This window comes from Pagrus major, chromosome 9, assembly GCF_040436345.1.
Source record: "Pagrus major chromosome 9, Pma_NU_1.0".
NCBI lineage: Eukaryota > Metazoa > Chordata > Actinopteri > Spariformes > Sparidae > Pagrus > Pagrus major.
The window spans coordinates 3,624,733-3,646,627 of record NC_133223.1 but is presented as its reverse complement, the minus strand read 5'-3'; the positions used below and the strand labels follow the sequence as shown (position 1 = coordinate 3,646,627).

The window sequence follows — 21,895 nt, the reverse complement described above, 5'->3', positions numbered from 1 at the left end:
CCAATTTACCAACCCAGCTTTAAAGGGGCTGCTGGGTATAGGTGTGTCTTTTCCTGCAGTTTAAGATGATGAAATGCAGGCAAGGAGAGTATGTTTGAGTAGTACATTCATGAGCTTGAAGGCTTACTGCACAGCACTTCAACTTTTTCACTAGATGCCTTTGAGTTGGATTCCTCACCATGTCAACACAGTGGCTTCATTGGTTGGTCTAAATACAACCTCAACCACAGCCTTTGGTTCACCAGTGTATGACACTGGGCTGAATTTCATGGTGTTCTTAACTCCAACTTTTAAAGGGAAACTCCACCGATTTTACATATCAAATTGTGTTTCCAAGTGTTGGGGTAAAAAGTTGTATAAAGTCTAATAGACCAGCATCTGTTGGGTCTGAAGACTACAAGTCTGGAAGAAAAAAAAAAAAAGCTCCAGGCTACAGCCACTACTATGATAACACACCTGAATCAATGACCAAACTGTCGTGGTCAAGATGTATTTTAAGTAATGTAGGTGCCAGGTTTTGACAAGAAGGAAATATCCACGGAAAAATGTGATATATCTGGTTGTGCTTCATTAATTTTGATCTCATTTCTAAACTGTGCATCGCGAGTCCAACAATCTATAGTGCACAGATAATCAGTGGAGTGGTTTTTAGAAGAGGATGCGAGATAACATCAGGTGATGAAAAGCAATTCAAAGTGTTTGATCGGTGTTTGTCAGCTTTAATTTTTCAAAAAGTACATTTTATGTCACAGACATAAACCTACATATGACCATAATATGTAATATGATATTATAGAGCCATCAACAATATGGTCGGACACAGTGTGACTGGCCTGCTAAACCAAAAGGTTGGGTTTAGCCATTTCAGCTTTGACTTTATGTATAAAGTTGAATGGTTGTGTTAGACTAAAATTAGAGATGGTTTGTGAAAAGTAAGCACTCTGCCATCTAATAAAATTTCTCAAAGAGAAAAAACTGAAAGTTAAAGCCATCTCTCCATATTATTGAAAATGGATGTCAGGGACGGCATATCAGGGCTATAGCTACATTGAATCCACTGCAATGTTCAATCTGGTTATTACAGATTAATTATATGTACAGGGCTGATATTTCTGTGAGTCAGTGTCTTTCAGTGTGAGTGTAGCAGTGATGTGACGGGCCCTTGACCCACGTACGTCCGGCCATGGTGGCGTCGGAGGGTGCTCGCATCCTACCTAAATAGGATACATGTCAACCAAAACACAACAGAGAAATTTGCAGTGACTTCCTGGGCCTAGTGTGTGGCGCTATGGATATGAGACAGTATTGTTGCATAGTTGTATTCAACTATGAAAACAACTATACAACAACTATTTCCCATTTAGTACGTACAGACAAACTCCTACAAACACCAAATTTGGCAGATCCATCGCCAGTCATGAACATTGATATCTGATATGGGTCTGGGCCTTTTACGTGCAAAGATGGCACCACAGCGCCCCCACGAGGATTGAAAAGGGCGCTTAAGCTTGAAGCCCCGCCTCCTACATGCACATACATGAACGAAATTCGGTATGCATATGTATCATCACCAGACGCACCAAACAAGAATCAACACCCAAACCCTCAGTCCAACAGGAAGTCAGCCATTTTGATTCGAAGTTCAGATTTCGCCGCCGTTTTCACACTTTTCCTGCCTCGTACTTTAACAAACTCGTCCTACAGATTTAACACCACAGACTTCACATTCACTCAGTGTCATCCTCAGACCTTGAACATGAAAAGTTATCAAAAGCCTTCGCCTCCGTTACACCTGATGGCCGTAACAGTGTGGTCAATTTCAATTCCTCGCCATAAGCAGGAAGTCCTTATAACTTCAACATACAATTTCCCATCTACACAAAACTGCTGACACATGTAGAGGGGTTCGGCCTGAATACGTCTATGCATCAATTAAGCATTATTATATGAGAGGGTGTGCTTTACTGTCATTATTATTATTGTCAACCCAGCATCACTGTTGTGATGCTGGGTTGAGGGCCCGTTCATCACTGCTTGCAGTTTTAATTATCAGTTCAATTAATAAATATTATGCCAGTTTGTGTGTAGTCAAACATTTTTAGGACATGACTGGTATTTGGACCAGTATTTAGAACTTCTGTCTAGATATCACATAATCACTTATTGATCTCCCTGAGGGGAAATACAGGTGATACAGCAGCACAAGGACAGAAGAAAAAAAAACACTTACAGAGAAAAAATAAAATGGCCTAAATGTTTATAAAATAAGAACAGAATAACATAGAAACCACACAGTACAAGAGCAATTAGACACAGAAGCAAAATTACACATACAATATCCTCAGCTAGTGTGGATATTTTTCACACTTTCACACTTTTACTAATAGTGAAATACTGTCTCAAGCGAAGTGACAGCAGCAAAGTCAGCAATATGTACATCATATCATAAATTATGGTTATGTAATTATACTTGTAGTTGTCTGCATTTATGTAATGTACTACACAATGCAATAAACAGTATATATCCTAATTAATGAATATTTTCATTATCAAATTAGCCTAATCAGGCAATTATTTTTCAATTATTGAGTGAGCTGTTTAAATGACAGAGACTAGGGAAAATGACCATCATGGATTCTCAGTCAGATTCCCAAACCTCAACCCTTTCTGTTAATACGAATATGAAACAGAAATTAGCAGCAAACCCTTGAAACCAACCAGCTATATGGCATTTTTGCTTGAAAAATTATTCCAATGATTATCAAAAAAAAGGTGCTTAATGTTTTGGTTTAAATTCTGGGTAATTTTTCAGTCAATCAACTACCTGGACTAATGAACTAATTGTCCCACCAACTGGTTCTGTATGTCAAGCTTGGGCGCTAAAAAAAAAGAATACTTAAAAACAAAAATAGCTTAGCAGTTCGACATTTTTGGACATTCTTTATTCGTCCTCTTCCTCGCTTGCGGGTGGGAACTCCACTTTTCTATCCATTGAAAAAGTCCGAAGGAAACTGCAGTTTTAGAAAAGCCTACATGGCGCCCCTCCGTCATATTGGCTCAAAGCCTATAGGCCTCTACAGAGAATCCTGGGTAACGCTTTGCGCCAACATGGAGGACAGCGGAGCAGTTTCATAACCACCGTGTAGGAGGAGCTTATTTTTCTGGAAGCTCCGTGGGGCTAAACATCCAGGCACACGGGTGACAGTGGTAGAAGAAATCAGGAACCGTCGGCTGAAGAGTGTTGTCGAGCCGAGGAGAAAGAGGAGAGTGAAGCCTGAAGACTTAAAACCCGCCCGCCAGCTACGCGACAGAAGTACTGTGTGTGTGCATCCCTGAGAACACGAAAGTGTAATCCGTGGCTGGTCGGAAAGTGAAGATCGATGTAACCCACCTGGATCAGTGCTGTAACCCGAGCCTGATGTACACTGTCCACTGGATCTGTTCGGGCATTCTGTAAGCACAGTTTAAAGCAGTGAGTCGAAGCCGATGACGGGAGCAGACACAACAGCGGAGAAGTTTACTATCATGTTTGTGTAACCACCACGTATGGTTTGCTTTTGGAGACGGGAGTAACATATCGATACCGGGAAGCGGTGGGAAAGGCGGGGCGGAACCGGTGAACTCCAAACTGGATTATTATTGCGCTCCCACTGTGCCGATTCACCCACAGCGACGCAGCGGTTTCTGGGGGGGCGGGGGGCGGGGGGTCGACGAAGGAGGCAACAACTGGAATTTAGAAACCTTTCTTTGAAACTCTTTACCGACTACCCTGCTGCCGACGATAAGAGTGGTGTTTTGTCAGTTATTTCTGTCAGACGGTCAGCTGCTTGTGGCCTTCGTCTCCCTCTCTTAGGAGCATAGTCAGGTTTGGGACGCATATTTTGGGGATCATTTTTCCCCAGCCGGGGTCGGACTATGGCGGACGACGACATTCTCTTTGAAGATGTGTACGAGCTCTGTGAGGTCATTGGCAAGTAAGTGTTGCATTACGGATGTATTTCACTGTTCTTCAGGTTCATGCTGCTCACCGGGGCTTTCCAATTAGCTCCTCATGATATCCTGAGGGTATGGCACGCGCTTCAATGCACACGCACGCACGCACGCCGCAAAAGCGTGGTGATATTTGTGCAGAAACTAATGGTGTGCTCGTGGATAGCATAGCCTAATTGAATGTATAGTGGCCTTAATCTGAGTTTATGCTATTGTATACCTCTTGCTAACACTATTTTTATTTTTATTTTAGCATAAACTCAGGCCTATCCCATAGCAATTTAACACAGGGGTATTGTTGCCTTTTTGAAGGCATAGGCACATGACGCCACAGTTGTTGCATTCCCAGTTTTGCTGCTGTGGCAGTATCTGCCATCTTCCTGCGTGGTTTTACAGTTGCCCAGACATACAGAACTTGGCATGAAACCGTGTACTTTGACCTAGTGGCAGTTGGCAACTCTGTGCAGAGATTAAAGGGAAGGGCAACAGACCATCATGAATCATGCACCCTGCACATCTGGTCATCGTTAGTGACTGAAGGTCTCATCCAGGCTACTTAACAATAATCACTGCAACGGTAAGGTTATAGCAGTGCAAGTTTTTTTTTTTTTTTTTTTTTTTTGAGAAGAGAAGTCTTAACATTTCATCCAGGTTGTGTCAAGTAAACAACATCCCTTGTGGAATATGAAGCTACATTAACCCCATAATAAAGTTAATGCAAATATGAAATGAAAATGATCAAGTGTGCATTGCATCCTATATGGATGTTATAGCTGCATTATAAACAAACATAACATACTGAGTAAGAAGACCTCTGTGAACTCCCTTCAGGATAAGCGTTTTCTTGCAGAATGTGACAGGGGAATTATACTGCGGTTGCTACAATTACCTTCCTATTGTAATCCTGCTTGAGAGGTGAGGGCAGTAAGAAAGCTTGGTATATCATTAACATTTACCCATATGATTCTACTCTATTGCAACTGAGTAGATTGTTGTGACAAACAAGTAGAAAGAAGATATGGCTGTGAATGTTCCCATACGGTTAACACCGGTTAAAATGACAGCAAGATCTGCACATTCATACAGCTCTTTCCTTTATTTCTGATGACCCAGCCTCTCCTGGCATTAGCCTTTATACTTTATACTTTTCTCTGCTTAATGGCTGCAGTACCTGCACCAAACCTGGGACTTTCCAACTTGATATAGCACAGCTTCTTTAAAGAAACTGGGGAGCATAAGAAGTGAGGCCTCAGGACACAGTCACTTTGTTTTGATTTTCGGCCGAGACAGTCGAATGAGTGGAGAAAATCTTGTTTGTGGGAAAACTGTTTCTGTTTTGACCGATGCATGAATAATGGACTGTGTCATCCAAACTGCCAGTCTTGAAAGAAGCACTTCATTGGGCGTACAAACAGAAGCTCCATGTGAATCAGGAGCTTGGCAGGCCTAATAGACAGTCATAGCAGGCTGACTGGTTATGGGACCTTCTGTGGTGTCACAGAGATGGTTGACTGTTTGACAGGGCGATAAGACCTGCACCGCACAGTACATGTCAAGGCAAGCCTCAAAATGGTGTGTGCTCTTCTTATCCCACACAGTCCCTAGCAGCTTTTTCTCTCTCACTTAAACACACACACAAGGATGTAGTTAAATGAATTCTCCTGCTCTATCAGCCCTGTGTCTTCATGTATAATGTAAAAATACAATAATCACCATTTTGAATATGCGTTCAGCCATGGTTTCTGTGGTGCAGGAAGAACACTTTAAAACTTTGAGTGAGGCACACACAAACACACTTGGTTTTCGTTTTGTGAATTGTAGCCTTACTTATTGCATTCGACAGATTGTCTGTGATGTACAGTTTGCAGTAGAGGAGAAAGGTCTTTTATCAGCTGACCTGCTGTTCCCTGTGTGGAGAGCTGCAGCAGCCACAGTTGCTTTTTAAGACTGCACTGAAGCATCAATTGGTGTTTTTGATCCTGAAAATGACTGGAATAACCAGAGGAAAACTCAACCAAATGACAACACTGCAGCTAGGATTAGCATTACTTTAAAAGCCTACACCCTGTATCTGGCATTGGTGTCACTAGCCCCTTTTAGTTAGAAAATGTGCCACATTTGCAGCCAGGTAACGGCTGCAATCTGCCGCCTTGTCTATGTGAAACGGAGGTGTAATATTCCTTCTTTGCAAAAAAGCCACCATTAGGGGTAGGCGTAAACATGTGATGTGACATGAAGCACAAAGTTGGGCGTGAACAGTGACGAGTGATCTGGTTATAACGATTCTCTCGGCTGTGATGGTAAGCATCTCGCGGATCTCAGCGGCTTTCCAGTTGCTCATCTTGACGTCCGCGGATGAAGTGATGAACTGACTGCTGTGATCAGCTGTTTTCCTGCTTTTAAAACTCCCGGCTGTGGGTCGCACAACAGTGCATGTCATCGACACCTCCGCCCATGTCACGCAATTGCCGGCACATCGACGCCTTGGATTTACATAGCAATGGAGGCAGCAAAAAGTGTACCCTCCTAGGGCGTCATATTGGCGGACCAGAACAGACCCCCAATATGCCGCGGTCTGTCTAAATTCCCGGACCTAGCCGCAAAAAGGACAGCCAAATTGGCGGGTTGCTGTCCAGTATAAAAACGGCTACTATGTGTGTGTTCCATAGGGTTACACCAACATACTCGCAGATACATTTTCATAATATTTGTGAATGCATAATTCAGATGAACATACAGTTGAAAGCAACCAAATGGTGTCAACATATAAATTATTCAATTTATAAATTCTATTAAAGTAAAGTATCAATATGCTAGCTCTTCCTCCCTCCAGTTAGCCATGTTAGCTATGCAGGTCACAATTCTCTTGGTTGCTGTTTAGGTAACATTATCAATATCTCGTGAATTACACAGCTGCTAAAGCTAATTAGCTAACATCACTTACATGTCAGACAAGTTGGGTTGCCCCAAGCAGAGTTGCAGAACATTATCCTGTCCTCATAATGCACCCAGTCAAATTATGTCCCAGCTGTTGATGAATTTTTGTTCTCTTTTTCACTTGTACGTTGCAGTTGTAGTTCTTCCTAATGCTTTTCCTGGCATTTGGCCTGAAGAAACATCCCTGAAACTCTTTTCAAGAGTAACACTAAAGTGCACTTGCTTTAAATGGATATTCTGAATGTAAGCATTTAACTAAATAGTTGAGTAATGAGTGGCACATAATGTGAGGAAGCACCTTTTTTGTTTGTTTGTTATTTTGTTATTGTTTATAACCTTGTCCAGTGGGACAAGTAAAGTTTCCTTCCACTTGCCCTACAATAAATATTCAGCCCTGACAGACTGTGAACTGTGCTGTGGAAAGTAGTGTTGTGATGACTGTTCTCTGTGCATCCCATCAATTTAGTTGGATATATGTAGGTGTTATGGCCCTATGGAAAACAGCACCCACCCTGTAATTGTGTCCATATGTGTGCACATTCATAATTTGACTATGCATGAACAAAATTTTGTCCTTTGCTCATATTTATATTTAGAGCACTAACCTTGGACAAAAGCCGTTTGTCCTCCACATGCGCTTGCGTGTGTTGTGTACATCTGCCTTACTGTCAGATTGGTCTTGCCTACTACTACTACTGTGTCCTAAGGCAAAGAAACAAGAAGGTGGGTGAGGGTGGGAGAAAGTAGATAGAGATGTTAGGACCAAGAAAACAAGAATAAAGAGGGTAAGTCTGGAATGGAGGATGAGAGAGAAAGAGAGGTTGCATTTGGATTGGATATGGGATTGGTGAGTGAGCAGGAGAGGTCAGGGTCACAGTAGAGGGAAGCAGTCCATTTGTTTGACTCACACATTAAGAGACATCCTGTGCCTTCAGGCCATGCTCTTTTCTAGTTCATCCTCCAAAAGTTGTGTGTGTGTGCCTGTGTTTCTCACAGTAGGGGATGTAACACAGCCCTATGCATAAAGAAGTGGACTGCAACGAAGATGTTGTTTTCCTTTTGTTTTTCATAATCCTTGCAGCTTTAAGCTTTACTGCAGTTAACAGTTGGTGACAACAGAAAATGCTCATTTCAGTGCATCAGAGCATCTCAGGTTTGGATTAATGTTATGGTGTCATGTTTGTAATATCAGCATGCAGGCAACAATAGAGGTGTGGAATTTCTCGATTATAAGATGCATCGTGACACTGACGTGGAAGTTTCTGCATTGATGCAGAGGCAGAGCATAATTGAGAGTCTGCAGCTTATGCTGATTGTTGATTGTCTGGCCTCAGCTGGATAATAAAGTTACATTGTGACGTTGCTCCCATGCTTTGAATTGTGGGTGGACATTAGGCTAACATTACTTATGTAGGAGGTATGTCGGAGGGAGGCAGAGATCATTTGCAAGTGATTAAAAAAAAACAACTTGTCGAGTATGTTTTTAAACGGACATCTCGGGGCACATGTCGGATTTTATCAACTTGCTGGGAACCACGAACTGGATGAGACCCACGCTGAGTGTGACTTCTGCCTCACAATGATTACTAATCACGTTAGCCATTTTCACCTGAAGCTAACGTCTGCAACCATAAATAATAACTGTTACATCAAGCCCAGCTTATCAGCCAAGATTGGAGGAGGCGCTGTCAACTTTGCCATCCAACTCTGAGAGAGGTGTGCAGCAGAGTCAATAAATGCCTTATCTTAAAGCTGCCATGTGAAAACAATATTATTGTAGATAACAACAAATGTGTAGGGCACTACAGATGGATAAATGTCCTTAAGAACACTCCCACACAGAGTTTAAAAGCCAGCCAACTCCTCCCGTCAGTTAGAACTGAAGCAGCCTCTTGGATGAGAGGTGAAACATTTTCAAGAAACTGAAAGTCTAGTTGCCTACGATACAGCACCTAGATTTACCATGACCTGGATGACTGAGAACCTTCATCAACATTTTGAAAAGATGCAGCTTTTATTTTGTAGACTGCTGTAGTCTGATTGTTGGAAGGACTTTATGGATAAAAGGAGAATTTAAATGAAAAAATAGCCATGTACAGTAATATAGATCATTGAGCATGCCATACACTGAGATGCATCAGATTGCATCGAGAAACGTTTTGCATTTGAATCGTTGACAGCTGAATCATAATCGAATCGTGATGTCAGTTAAGATTCTAGACCTCTAGACTACACAATGTTAACAACATTACAGTCACAGGCCATTGAGAGGTTGTGCAGCGAACCATAGTGTCTGTCATCTCCTCTGTTAATGGAGCCAAAAATGGGAGTTAATAGTACCCAGCTGAATGGATCAATGTCCTCCCTCCCTGTCCTCCATATTTGGACTCACTGTGGATTTAACAATGGATATTGTCCTAAAACATACATTGCTTTACAGCTGATCTGCTCCACTGTAAATACAATGAATTACCCTATATTTGCATACCTCATGTAGAGAATGAGGAGGGTTCCTACGTGTGTGTGTGTGTGTCACCCTTCTCCTTTGTTGCCAAGGTGGAACCTAGCAGCTTACTTAATTATGTATTAAAAAGGCTCTGCTGAGGTTTTGTGTATTTATGTGTAGATGCTTGCACACATATGCCCTTGATAAAATGTGTAAAACACTGACCTTGCTCCACTACTGGAGCCATGTGTCTGACAGAGTTGGCCCATGGGGGCTTGGTTTGTTAATGGTGATAAGCAAGGCTTGCTATTGCTGTGCTGAGATGAACTGGCCAGACCTATGCTACTTATAACCCCCCCATGCCATGGCACCACCAGAAGCTGGGTCAGTAGGTTAAACACTACTTTGTTTACATTGTAAGTCCTAAGTGTGTTTAAAAGGCAGTGTGACCAGCAATGAACTTAATGGTGGTAGTTGCCTTGAAATAAAATATTACACTGGGGCTCAATTTAAATAGAGTCTGCCAAGTAGTGGGGTTTTCTGCACTGTGTTGTCCCTGTTCAGTTGTTGAGATGTCGGCTTGGCAGGGATGGCCAGGCAGCAGACCCCGGCTGTTCCTTCAGTTCCATCCCAATGAATTCTTTTTGACTTTGTTCACGCTTGATTTCAACATCCGTCCTGAGTAATCTGCTCACAACTGGACAGTTCTAAGTACAGGTGTGAACACGCCCGAGGCTCATTGAGGATGCATGTGGGATGTAATTACTCAGACCACATTCAGAGGTCGTTTGGGCCACATGTAACCACATTCATCCAGGTGTGACAGACAGACTAAGAGCTCTCCACTTCTTCAACTGGGAGTCAAAATCATGAACAACAAACCAATTAAGAAATACATTTTTTTAAGTCACATTAAGTCAACAATGTGGTAGTGGGTGTGACTGAGTGGGCTCTGTGACCTCAAGAGAATACACGTCCCTTTGCCTGCATTAAGTGTATGTGCATACAGTATGCGTGTGTGCAAGCAGCATGTTATATGATCTTAACCTCTCTGTTGAGGCTTGGAGGAGAAAATCTGCTGAAAAGCTTATTCCAACGAGCACAATTACACATAGATGATCTAGCAGAGAGATCTCACACTCAACCACTAAAATATTTATCCATCCTCATCAAGCTGAAGAAAACACGCCGAACAAACCCAAGCAGCTCTCTGTGTGCAGTGATAAGTAAAAAGGCCACATTTAGTGTATTGTTATACTGTTGAGTCCCTCAGAAGAACAAGCTCTGTTCAGGTCACACAATAGCTACCTGCTGATGTACCTCTGCAGTTTGTTGATGTTTATGGTGTGGCTTTTGAGCTGTCAGATTCTTCTCTGACATTCAAAATTCCCTCTGAAATTGCACTCTTTTCTTTCCTGTTTCTGAACCTTAGTTAATATTCACTGCCTTTTAGCTCTAGTTTTGGTCTCTACCAAATCCTGATGGTAATATCTGTTTAGCTTTAGCTAGCTTATGCATATTCTTACCAGTTAGTCACTTACATTGTCTCTTTCTATTGAGCAGGTAGTGTACAGTGGGCATTTGGCAGGGCTGCATGATATTGGAAAAAAACTGACATTGCAATATTTTTCTTATCTATGATCTAGATGGTGCTGCTGTGACAAAATTTTCCCACGAGCTAATACGCTTATGAAAGCACTGGTGTTACCCGGCATTTCACAAGAAAAGACACTATCTGTATAGCTCTGTGTTTATTTAATGCTAATGCAAACCCAACATTTCACTACTGCAGCTTCACATTAAAAGCATATAACTGGTGAAACATTTTTATTCTGCAGTAGGCCTAGTCACAGGAAATTCAATGTGTTCAGTGACCAATTACCGCTATTGTTAATCAAAAATCCATCTACAGATATAGACTGGTCATTTTCAGCATTTGTTGACAGTGGATCAGTTTTTATTATGTCAGGGAGTAGCTTTATACTGTCTGTGGGGGTAATGGAACAAGAGGGAGCTGTTAGATGAATAGCTCTAGGTGACAGGCTGCACACCTCCAACTTCTCAGTGAAGTAATAGACTCCTTTTTCCTCATTAACATGATCAGATTCCCTGTTAGCATTGGGTTTAAATCCAAAATATTGCCAATCAGGCACCTTTTCTTTTTGCAAAAACACCTCTAGTGTTTCAGTGGACAGAAATCCTTAATTTTTTTAACAAGGCTTTTATTATGCAACATTTGCAGGAATGTGTTATAGAAAACTCATTGACTTGCTTCAGTTATCCTTTCTCTAATTTCACTCAGCTGAAATCTTATTTTATTTGTCGTATTGATGTTGGACTTTTTATTGCTTTGTATTGCGTGGCTTTTATTATTTTATTATTTTTTTACTCATGTTTTTGTTGTCTTTTAATTTATTTTTGTATTTATATTGTATTCTTCTGTACAGCACTTTGGTCAACTTTGGTTGTGTTAAAGTGCTTAACAAATAAAGTTGGATTGGATTGGATTGGACTGTATAAGAACAATTTAGTTAAGTTGTTGTTTCACAATGACATGCTGCTACACTCTCATTCATGGGCTCTCATTATGTTCCAGTAGGGAGTGGCTGAGTCACGTGCCAAAGCTAGCGGTGAATTTTGGTAAAGTAAAAAATTTCACTATTGCTACAAAACAATGAATGGATAAGTATGGATATAAAAAAGCATAATGATGGTGGGTGATGTGGGCAAGTAATGTAAATAGTGTAAGTCCAAACACCATGTAACACAGGTAACACTAGCCCCATTCACACTGCCCTTTGAGTATGGGAATCGCAGATTCTCTGCATTGTCCTCTGTGTGAAAGTTTCAGATGCGGAAAGGGGGAACAGTTGCACTGTGGCTCTATTCCGGAGGTAGTATCAGAGGCGCAGCAGAGGTGAACCGGCATCTGTGTGAATGGAAAAGCCGGAGGTGCGGAGCGGCGGCGTGCCAATCTGATGGTGTTCACAGTCTGATAACTAAACAGATCATTCACTAATGAAATAAAAGAGAAATGACCCATAAAGCAAACTTACAGGACCAAACAACAGTAATGTAGTAACTGGTAGTGTCTTTGGCAACTTGCATGAGAAAAAAAAATACTGCAGTTACATGTGGAAAAGCCTCTGTCCTCCTGTCTGTCCTACTGACTTTTTGTCACATTTCTGCCTGAAAAACCACATCTGTCCCCGGCAAAAAACTTTAACTCACCATGTGTTTGTCTCCTTCCACTATTGTGTTGTTGTAGTAACTGTATTGAAAAAAAATCACCTTGACTGACCTCGTGACCACTTCAGTGAACTTTCCCCCAGAAAACAGCATCCCTCGCCACGAGTGAGAGAGTCAGGCAGCATCCTGTTTACTGATTCCGATTATGTAATTATGTAATTTAGAGCAAAAAACGTAACTTTGTCACTTTCCAGGAGGCATGATGGGTCAGGATCTCAATCACAACACATTTTAACTGCATCCATATGATTATAAACAATAAGCGGGTACATGTTTAGATTAACAGGAGGACACCGGGGGAAACACATTGAAAAAAACACAGACGTCATCATCATGACGTGTACCGTCACACCTCTTTTGGATCTGCAGTGCCAGCGTGCTGTATGAATTGACACACTGGTGCAGCTTTACACCAGAGCTGCTTGGTTCTGTGTGAACAAACAAATGCGGAGAATTGGCAAACCTCCGCTGCGGAGATAATGCGGAGTCTGAGTGTGAAAAGGGCTACTGACTACCCTGGCAAGTGTAATAACCGCTGCGATAAATGTTAGAAGTAGTTATTGCTTAGGCACAGTTGGAATCTGGAGTGAGAAGCTGCGTGAACGTTGTGAGGAGAAGGAGTCACTTTTCAGTCTGTTTCAGTCTCGTTCTGGTGATGTGCTAACTTACATGTTTGAAGCGTTTGCACAGACATACCCAACTTAGGTTGAACAGTGTGACATACATAGACATGACTTGTCAATAATTATTGTCCATTTTTGCTGTGGATCTAAATGTCATAGGAGGATTGTCCAGCTCTGTTCTCTTATTTGTGTTTACCAGCTGGAGGCAACAACATTACATGAGCTTGATTAAGCTGGCTAACCATGTCAAGCTGACATGTCACACAACCACTTTCCAGGTAAAAGTTGCACTGCAATTTCCGTTCCACATGTGCAACTAGTAGACACAAATATACTATTTTGACAGCAATTGGTTGAATGACAGGCCCAATGAACCGAATGTCCTGTACCGACTGGCCGGGCAGATACCAAAAATTACACCCCTAGTAGTGGGTGTCTGGCCATTGTCTGCAGCTTCTCCTCCAAACACACAACCCTGAAGATATTCATAGAGGCTGCCAGTCACTAGTTCATGTCAAACCAAGTATAGATGTTTTTTCATGTCCTTAGGCTGTTGTGTAGGGCTGTAGCGATACACTAATCTCACGATACGATACGATACAAGATATTCAGCTCATGATATGATTTATCACGATATTCAGCCAACGATACGATTCGATACACTTACATCATTTTCTAAAAGATTTTAAAGGGACAGTGTGACTTTGGGGACATCTTGTGAGTGTTCCATTGACTTGGATTGAATTTAATTGAACTGAAAACTGAAAGCCTCAATTACACAATATATGGCTCTGACTGGACAGAGAGTCTACAGCTTGCAAATGCTGGACAAAATGAATCAAAGATGTGGTGAGAAAATTAGTTTCATTTATTAAAACAGTGCAAACTGTAGCTTACAAGCCTTTGAAAAGTAAATAAAGTGCAGTATTACAATGAACAATGGAGAGTTAAAAAGTGCAGCAAGTGGCCTGTTCTGAACAGATTCTTTGACAGCTTTTTTAGCTTGACACTGAACATATGACGTAGCCAGTCTAGCCACCAGGTAAGTAAACATAGTACCATGGCTTCTCCAAAACAGCCAATAATTCTTAACTTAAAATGTACCCGTCTTAGCCGAGTAATTTATGTGTAAGTATGTGAGGTAGCCAGTCTAGCCACCAGGAAAGTAAAAATAAACCATGGCAGCCAATAATTCAAGTCCATAGGAGCAACATTTAAGCCAACTTAAAATTGTACCCGTCTTAGCAGAGTAGCTTAAGGCCTGTAGGCCCTGACCTACAAGTGAACACTAAACAGAAAGTCTCCTCTCCACATAACTGCAGACCAAGTGATCTACATTCTCTTCAGATTTTTGTTCAGGAATAGAATCTGATCGACATGCTCTGGGAGAAGTGCACTTTTCTGAGCAGTGATGATATCTCCGGTGGTGGAGAAGACCCTCTCCGAGGAGACACTAGTGCCAGGGATGCAGAGGTACCTTTTAGCAAGGTGTGACAAGAGTGGATAGTCATACTGGTGCTCCTTCCACCAGACCAGTGGATCTTCTTTCACTTCCAGGAGATCTGCCTCCTTGTAGCGGGTCATCTGCTCCTTGGCCTCGTCCTCTTGGGTATTTGTCTTGGGTCGTGCTGCACCACCACCGTATCGTTCACCAAGAAGGGCAGCCAGTGGACAAGGCGGCCTTGGATTCCTGGGTGGAGGATGCTGACCTTCAAATAAATAAACAATAAAAACAAAAACACATTATTTATTATTAAGCACATTCAATAATTCCTACACAGAGGTTCAGACAACACAGTGCGCTTCACTGGATAACAATGGGTGATACTGACCTTGACTGCTCTCTCCTTCCTTGAATCGCTCTCCATCGTCTACAGCCTCTTCTTCGGATGCCATCCCCTCATCATCAGCGCTAGCATTTGCTGTCCCCTCTTCGCCCACACTCCAAAGTGACAACTAAATTAAATAGGTCAACATGAAATAAAAATTCATGAGCTTTTACTGTAATAAATCTTTTAATTACTAGATTTAATATCTATGCCTTTAAACCTGTTAACATTATAGTATTTATGCTTTTTAAACTATTTAATATTTATCCATTTTAAACTGTACATGTTGTAGGATTTGCCTTTTAAACTTTGAACAATGTATTATTTAGGCTTATGCTTACTCTTGCCAGGAGATGGCGGATAGGATACAAGGCCAAGGGTCAAACCTAGCAGTACCATCATTGCCTTACCTCTGATGGCTGCATGCTCAGTCTCGCAGCCTCTGCAATCAGTCCATCATAAACGTCCTGTCTTTCGTTCTCAGTCAGAAAGGGACATGTACTGTGTAGCCTCCTTCATGGGCTTCAGCGTGCTGACTACTTCTTCAACTGTTGTCACATCTGACTCAGTCAGTGTGCACAGATCCTTCTCGGTCTTCCTGACCTCACTCGAGAGCAGGGCTGCGCAGATGGCCGGTTGTTGCTCGAGGAATCTTTCCAACATGTTGTGCGCACTGTTCCACCTGTAGTTAAATAAAAGTAAGAAACTATATTTATAGTGCCCTTCACAGCATGGATGGACAGAATGCTGCTTTACATTAATGACAACATAAATTAGTAATAAAAACAAAATAAACTATTGAAAAGTAAGCACACACAGACCTGGCAACCACGTCCGTCATCAGCTTGTGCTCTGGTAGTCATAGAAGCCTCTGTTTCTCTTTCAGCATATGGTTGGCTGTGGTGCTTCGTCTGAAGAAATTCACAATGTGTCTCACTCTTCCAAACAGGCGTGTGACTGCCGTGATTTTGAGGGCACGTTGTGCAGCCAGATTTAGGGTGTGAGCGTAGCATTTGACATGAAGTGTGAACGCTGCCTCCTCAGCTGCGATTGTCATATTTGACGCATTGTCAGTGACAATTACTGGATCCTTTTCTGTGATTCCCCACTCAACGAGGGCCTTTCTCAGATGTTCTGCCAGGTTGTGTCCAGAGTGGCTCTCGGGCATGTCCCTGGTTTGTAAGACATATGTAACAAGCTCCCATTCCTTGTTGATAAAGTGGGCAGTGATGGTGACATGGCTTCAGTTGTTTGCGAGGTCCACCTGTCGCTCGTCAGAGCAACTCTCTCCGCGCTGGCCAGGGAGGCTTTGATGTGTGCCTTTGTCTGAGCGTACAGCCTGGGAACGCAAACCTTGGTGAGGTGTTTGCGGGTTGGAATAGGATAGTGGGGCTCCATCGTGTTCACCATGCGCCTAAAGCCTGTGTTTCCCACCACCGAATAAGGTCTCAAATCCTGACAAATAAAGTAGGCAATGGACTCTGTAATCTTCTGTGACCTTGGTGAAGTAGATGGGAACTTGTGGGAGCAACCGCCATCGCTATCCAGCATGGTTTGTTTTGGGTCACACCGCAGCTTCTTGGGTTCCTCAGTTAGCATTACCTTGTCTAGGTGGTGACGTTTTAGGTGGGCTCGTAGGTTGGTGATATTTCCAGAGTATTTCACGTTTGTGTGACACAGCTTGCAAACCGCCAGACTTTTATCTAAATCGTCGCTTTCCTTCTTCTTTTTAAACCCGAAGTGCTCCCACACATCTGCTTTCAAGATGTGTGGGAGTGTGAAGTGTGTGAAGGTGCTGGATTTATATTTGCCGCCATTCTCTTGAATCTCCTCACTCTGACTGCGTAAACAGGAAGAGGAAGACATCGGCGTCTGTGTAAAGAGAGTATCTAGACGGGTAACTTGCTAGAAATGCTCTACAGCGACACTAGCGGCTGGCTGACCTAATAGCTCTTCCTGCAAAGCGAACGGGGGGAAATGGGCAGCGAGCAGAGTGCCAGGCAGAACACGGGGGATTTGAATGGGACTTAATGTATCGATACTCACGGCTGAAAAATCGATACTTTCTGGGGAAACAAAATATCGATATATATCGCAGGATCGATAAAATTGCTCAGCCTTACTGTTGTGTATGCCATGAAGCATTGCAGAGAGAACAGCGTAATCAGAGCTGTTATCCAGAGGCCCCCTCTTGCTTTCTTCATTTCCTCATGTTTGCACAGAGGAAAGAAAAAGCATATGTGACACCTAACCCTTTTTTCAACTTTTTTTTCCAATAAAAGGGTAATAGTCATGTTCTCCAGGTAATGGAGAAACAACCTGTTTTACTGCTATCAGATTGGCAATGCATGATCTTCTATGCAATGGATGATAGATGGAGTTTGGTGAAAAAATCTCAGATCTGGGTTATTAGAGCACTTCACAATTGACAGCAGTCTTTTGGGATAAGATTACTGAAGGTTTTACTTCTAATGGTTGTTATTTTTGTTAAGTATACAAAACAGTTGTTTATGTATATATATATATGTGTGTATATGTATATGTGTATATGTGTGTATATGTATGTATATGTGTATATGTATGTATGTATGTATGTATGTATGTATGTATGTATATATATATATATATATATATATATATATATATATATATATATATATATATATATATATATACATACCAATCTATATCAACACTTGAAACACCACAAAGAAAAATACGAAGAATGCATTCAAATGAAAGCCCAACAAAGTACAGTGAAAGATACAACTGAAAAACGCCTGAAACGACCACAACAACGCACAATTACGGATACATTTGCAAGTGTCACACCATACGAAAATACCTCGAAAAGACACAAGGAAATTTTTTTTTTCAGTAGTACTTAACAGGTTTACATAAATGCCAGCAGAAAGGCATTTGAGTTTACAATAATGACATTGTGCTATTTGCAGAAATACCTTTTATTTTCAAACTTTTATTTATTTTTTGATATTAAGTTATTTGGGGAATAAATACAGTACTGTAAACTTCAGGTTTTGTATTTTTTGTGTCATATTTGTATGTTTTGAGTTGAGAAATATACAAACTATTGTAATTCTCTGTGTTATCCTTGATATTCAAGCAAGTAGACTCATGACACCATTCATTTATAATATCGTAATCGCAATCGCAAATCACAATATAGTCCACAATAATCGCAATTGCATATTTTCATCAAATCGTGCAGCACTAATATACATACATATACAGTGGTGGCCAAAATTATTAGAACACCTGACGGATCTTAAAATATTGACCTTTTTTTGCCTCCAAAACATGATTTCATTTTATAATGTTCATGAAACATGCAGATGGTTGCTCTGAGCATAACAAATATCAGATGGAGTGAGTCCTACTGTTTTTATCCACTTTTAACTTTAATATTTGGTATGTCCACCTTTTGCAGCAATTACAGCAGCACATCTCTTTGGCATAGTGTCAGTATATTTCCTGAGAACTTCAACACTAATGTTATCCCATGCCTTCTGCAACTCAAGCCAAAGGCTTTCCTTTGAATGTACAATAGATCTGTCCAATTTATTTTCCAACTCGCCCCAAATTTGTTCAATGGGGTTGAAGTCCGGACTTTGAGGGGGCCAGTCCATCATTTTCAATGTTCCAGCAGATTCCTTTTGTCACAGGTAGTTCCGGCAATAGTTAGAAGAATGTTTAGGGTCATTGTCCTCTTGGAAAATAAATCCAGGCCCAATAAGACAACTCCCAGATGGTACTCCGTGCCTCACCAGAATGTTGTGGTATACTTTCTTATCCATGATGCCATCAATTTTCACCAAGTCACCTTTTTCTGAGGCTGAAATGGCACCCCACGCCACAATACTACCCCCTCCGTGTTTAACTGTTGGCAAGAGACATTCATTTTATACCTCTCTCCCTCCCTCCGTCGAACATACACTCTTGCCAAACTGTTCAAACTTGGACTCATCAGTCCACAACACTTTATACCAATCTTCCTTTGTCCATTTCTTGTGTTCTTTGCAAATGTGAGGCGTTTCACTCTATTTTTCTCTTTCAATAATGGTTTCTTTGCTGCTATTCCGCCAGCAAGTCCTTCTTCTCCCAGTTTTCGACTCACAGTTCTTGAAGACACTGTTGCACCATTAGTCATTGTGGTGTTGATCTCGTCAAGCAGTTCTTGTGAGGTCTTTCTTCGGTCCTTAAGACTGAGAATTTTGAGATGCTTCACTTGTCTGTCTTAAAGTTTATTTTTTCCACCTCTCCCCTTTTGGTTCTGGTGTGAATTGGTGGCATCATGACGGTCTAAAGTGTACTTTACAGTGCTCTGACTGCATCTCAAGTCCTTGGCTATGCGGCGGTAACTCCAGCCAGCATCAAAAAGGGCCTTTATTCGAACCCGTTGCTCACTTGTTAGCTCCTTCTTCACCTTAGCCATGTTCAAAGAGCAACATGTGCTTCAAGACTACTTCTAGAGGCTTGAATTTATACCAATTGGTGGTGTGGCCTCAGTGACAAAACCCTTAAGTTACCAATCACTTAATGAGCAGGATAGGCCTTGTATGTTCAAAAGAATCACACAGCTGTGTCCCATCAATTTAACCACAATCACACCTAACAATGATTACACAAGTAATTTGGCTTCTTCTGTGAAGGAACATGATTGTGTGAAATTGACAGTGAAATAGGCCTAGCTTGTTTTTTGTAAGGAAAATGACCTAAATCACCTTATGATGGCACTATTCTATGGTTTATAGAGCATAATGATGACTTTGTAGATATTTCATTCGTTTTATGGGTATTTTAATGGCCAATTCAACAAAAACAACTGAAACCTCTTAAATATGCCAGGTGTTCTAATAATTTTGGCCACCACTGTATATGTGTATATATATATATATATATGTATATATATATATATATACACACATATATATATATATATATATAATAGAGAATGCCATTACGCCATTATTGCAGCGTTAAAGGTGCCCTGACATGGCAGAAAAGGAGGGGGAGCTTTTATTTTATCCAGCTGATGTTGCAGTTGCTGCATTGCACACCAAAACCACCAGGTGGCACATGTGAGCAGTCCAGACTACAGTGAACAAGGGCTGGTGCGACGTGCCGATCTAATCAATTACGTAAACATCGATTTATGTAACATGCATCGACGTGCAGGATGTAAGCAGTACTACCGCCATGCTTGAGCACGACTAGGTGTGGGAGTGTCACTACATGGTCCGTGTGTGCGACGTATTGGGAACCCCTGCTAATCACTTTGCCAAAAGACGAAGCTGCTAAGTTGTTATGCTACTGGCATGCTGATCCTACTAGTGATTGTTTGTCCTCATCGATGGATTAAAAATAACAGAAACAACCAGAATGTATGTTGTGTTCTCTGTAGTATTTATCCATGCTAAATAACATGCCCTGCTGATTGCTAGCTTATGTGATTTAAAAAGTCCTGTTTACTTTATATTAATATAAATCATAATTATAATAATGTATATTAGGATTACACAGATTACTAGTCTGGGCTATGTTTTGTTGGGGAATAATGCCCTGCATACTTTGTCATATTTGTTTGTTGATGATTGAATAAAATATTGAAATATAAATGACAAGTTTTAAAATGTTATTTGGGGTGAATTCATTGTTATATGAATCGAGTAATAAAATAATAATAAAAATCCAAAAAATAATCGATAGATTAACTCATAAAAAAGAAATCGTTAGGTGTGGCCCTACAGTGAACACATCAGGGCACTGAGTTTCTCTCTCCTCCCTCTGGAACCAGGAATGCTGTTTTATTTCCTCATTGTCTCAGTCCTTATCAAAGTGTGTGTGTCGAAGCTAGGGCTGGGCGATATGGCCAAAACTGTTATCACAATATGTTTTTTTATATTGATCGATGTCGATAATTATCACGATATACAGTATATTTAACAATAATAATGTTGAATTGACAGTTTTAAGAGTATTTTCCTTAGGACAGAACCCAAAACAAACCAGAAGGTTAATTATGGTTTATAAAATACAATTATTTATTGTCAGAATGAATAAGTGACAAACATTCAACAGAACCAACCAACCAAATGGCTTTATGTTAAACACTGAATAAATAAAATGATGAATGTGTACAACAAATTGCTTGTTTCAAACGTGTCTCAAACATTTTAGAGGTAGTATACTGAACTAAACATTGATTAAAGAAAATAAAATAAAAAGGTAAATGTTGAGGATGATTATGCTACTGTATTCTTTGAATATTGCACATTCTTGAGCGTGCAGGTAGTTGTTCAGTTCAGCTTTAATGCCTCTTGTTCTGTAAGACCTGATGTGGTTCGGACGTGCGACCAGACCACAGATCAGCGGTGACATATTTGAGCTGCTCCTCCAACTTTACCCTACACTCTGCGTAGAGCTGATTTTTCAACCGTGCTTATAGGCATCATATCTTTAGCGATACAGTATGTAACTGCGCTGGTTCTTTGTGTCGCTTCGGTTGTCGAACTGAAGTTTGACTAGTAGAAGCAGTGGGGCTGGGCTGTTGGCTACTTGAGGGGAGGCTTGAGGGGAGTACTGTTTGGGACGGTACCTTTTGAGATGATGGAAGAGCTTGGTGGTGTTTCCAGTTCTGGTGTTTCTCTGCTGTGCGATTGGCTACTGATGCAGTGTTTTCTAGGTAAAGGAAAACGGACTCAAAAATAACTATATCGAAAATAAATGTCATAGATTTATCATCGTTATCGTGGAAAATTTTATCTTGAAAATTATCGAGGTCGTTTTATCGCCCAGCCCTA

The 21,895-nt window shown here is 41.1% G+C and overlaps 1 protein-coding gene across 7 annotated transcripts in view; it reads left to right on the top strand.

Moving 5' to 3' along the window:
• Positions 1–3,734: 3,734 nt before the first annotated feature.
• caska (calcium/calmodulin-dependent serine protein kinase a) overlaps positions 3,735–21,895 on the top strand; it is a 197,852-nt gene continuing 179,691 nt past the window's right edge. For all 7 annotated transcript variants that reach the window (XM_073474298.1, XM_073474296.1, XM_073474294.1 and 4 more), the window contains exon 1: positions 3,735–3,974. In XM_073474298.1, coding sequence (XP_073330399.1) covers positions 3,916–3,974 — 59 coding nt within the window. In that variant the 5' untranslated portion in view covers positions 3,735–3,915. The remainder of the gene's footprint in view (positions 3,975–21,895) is intronic.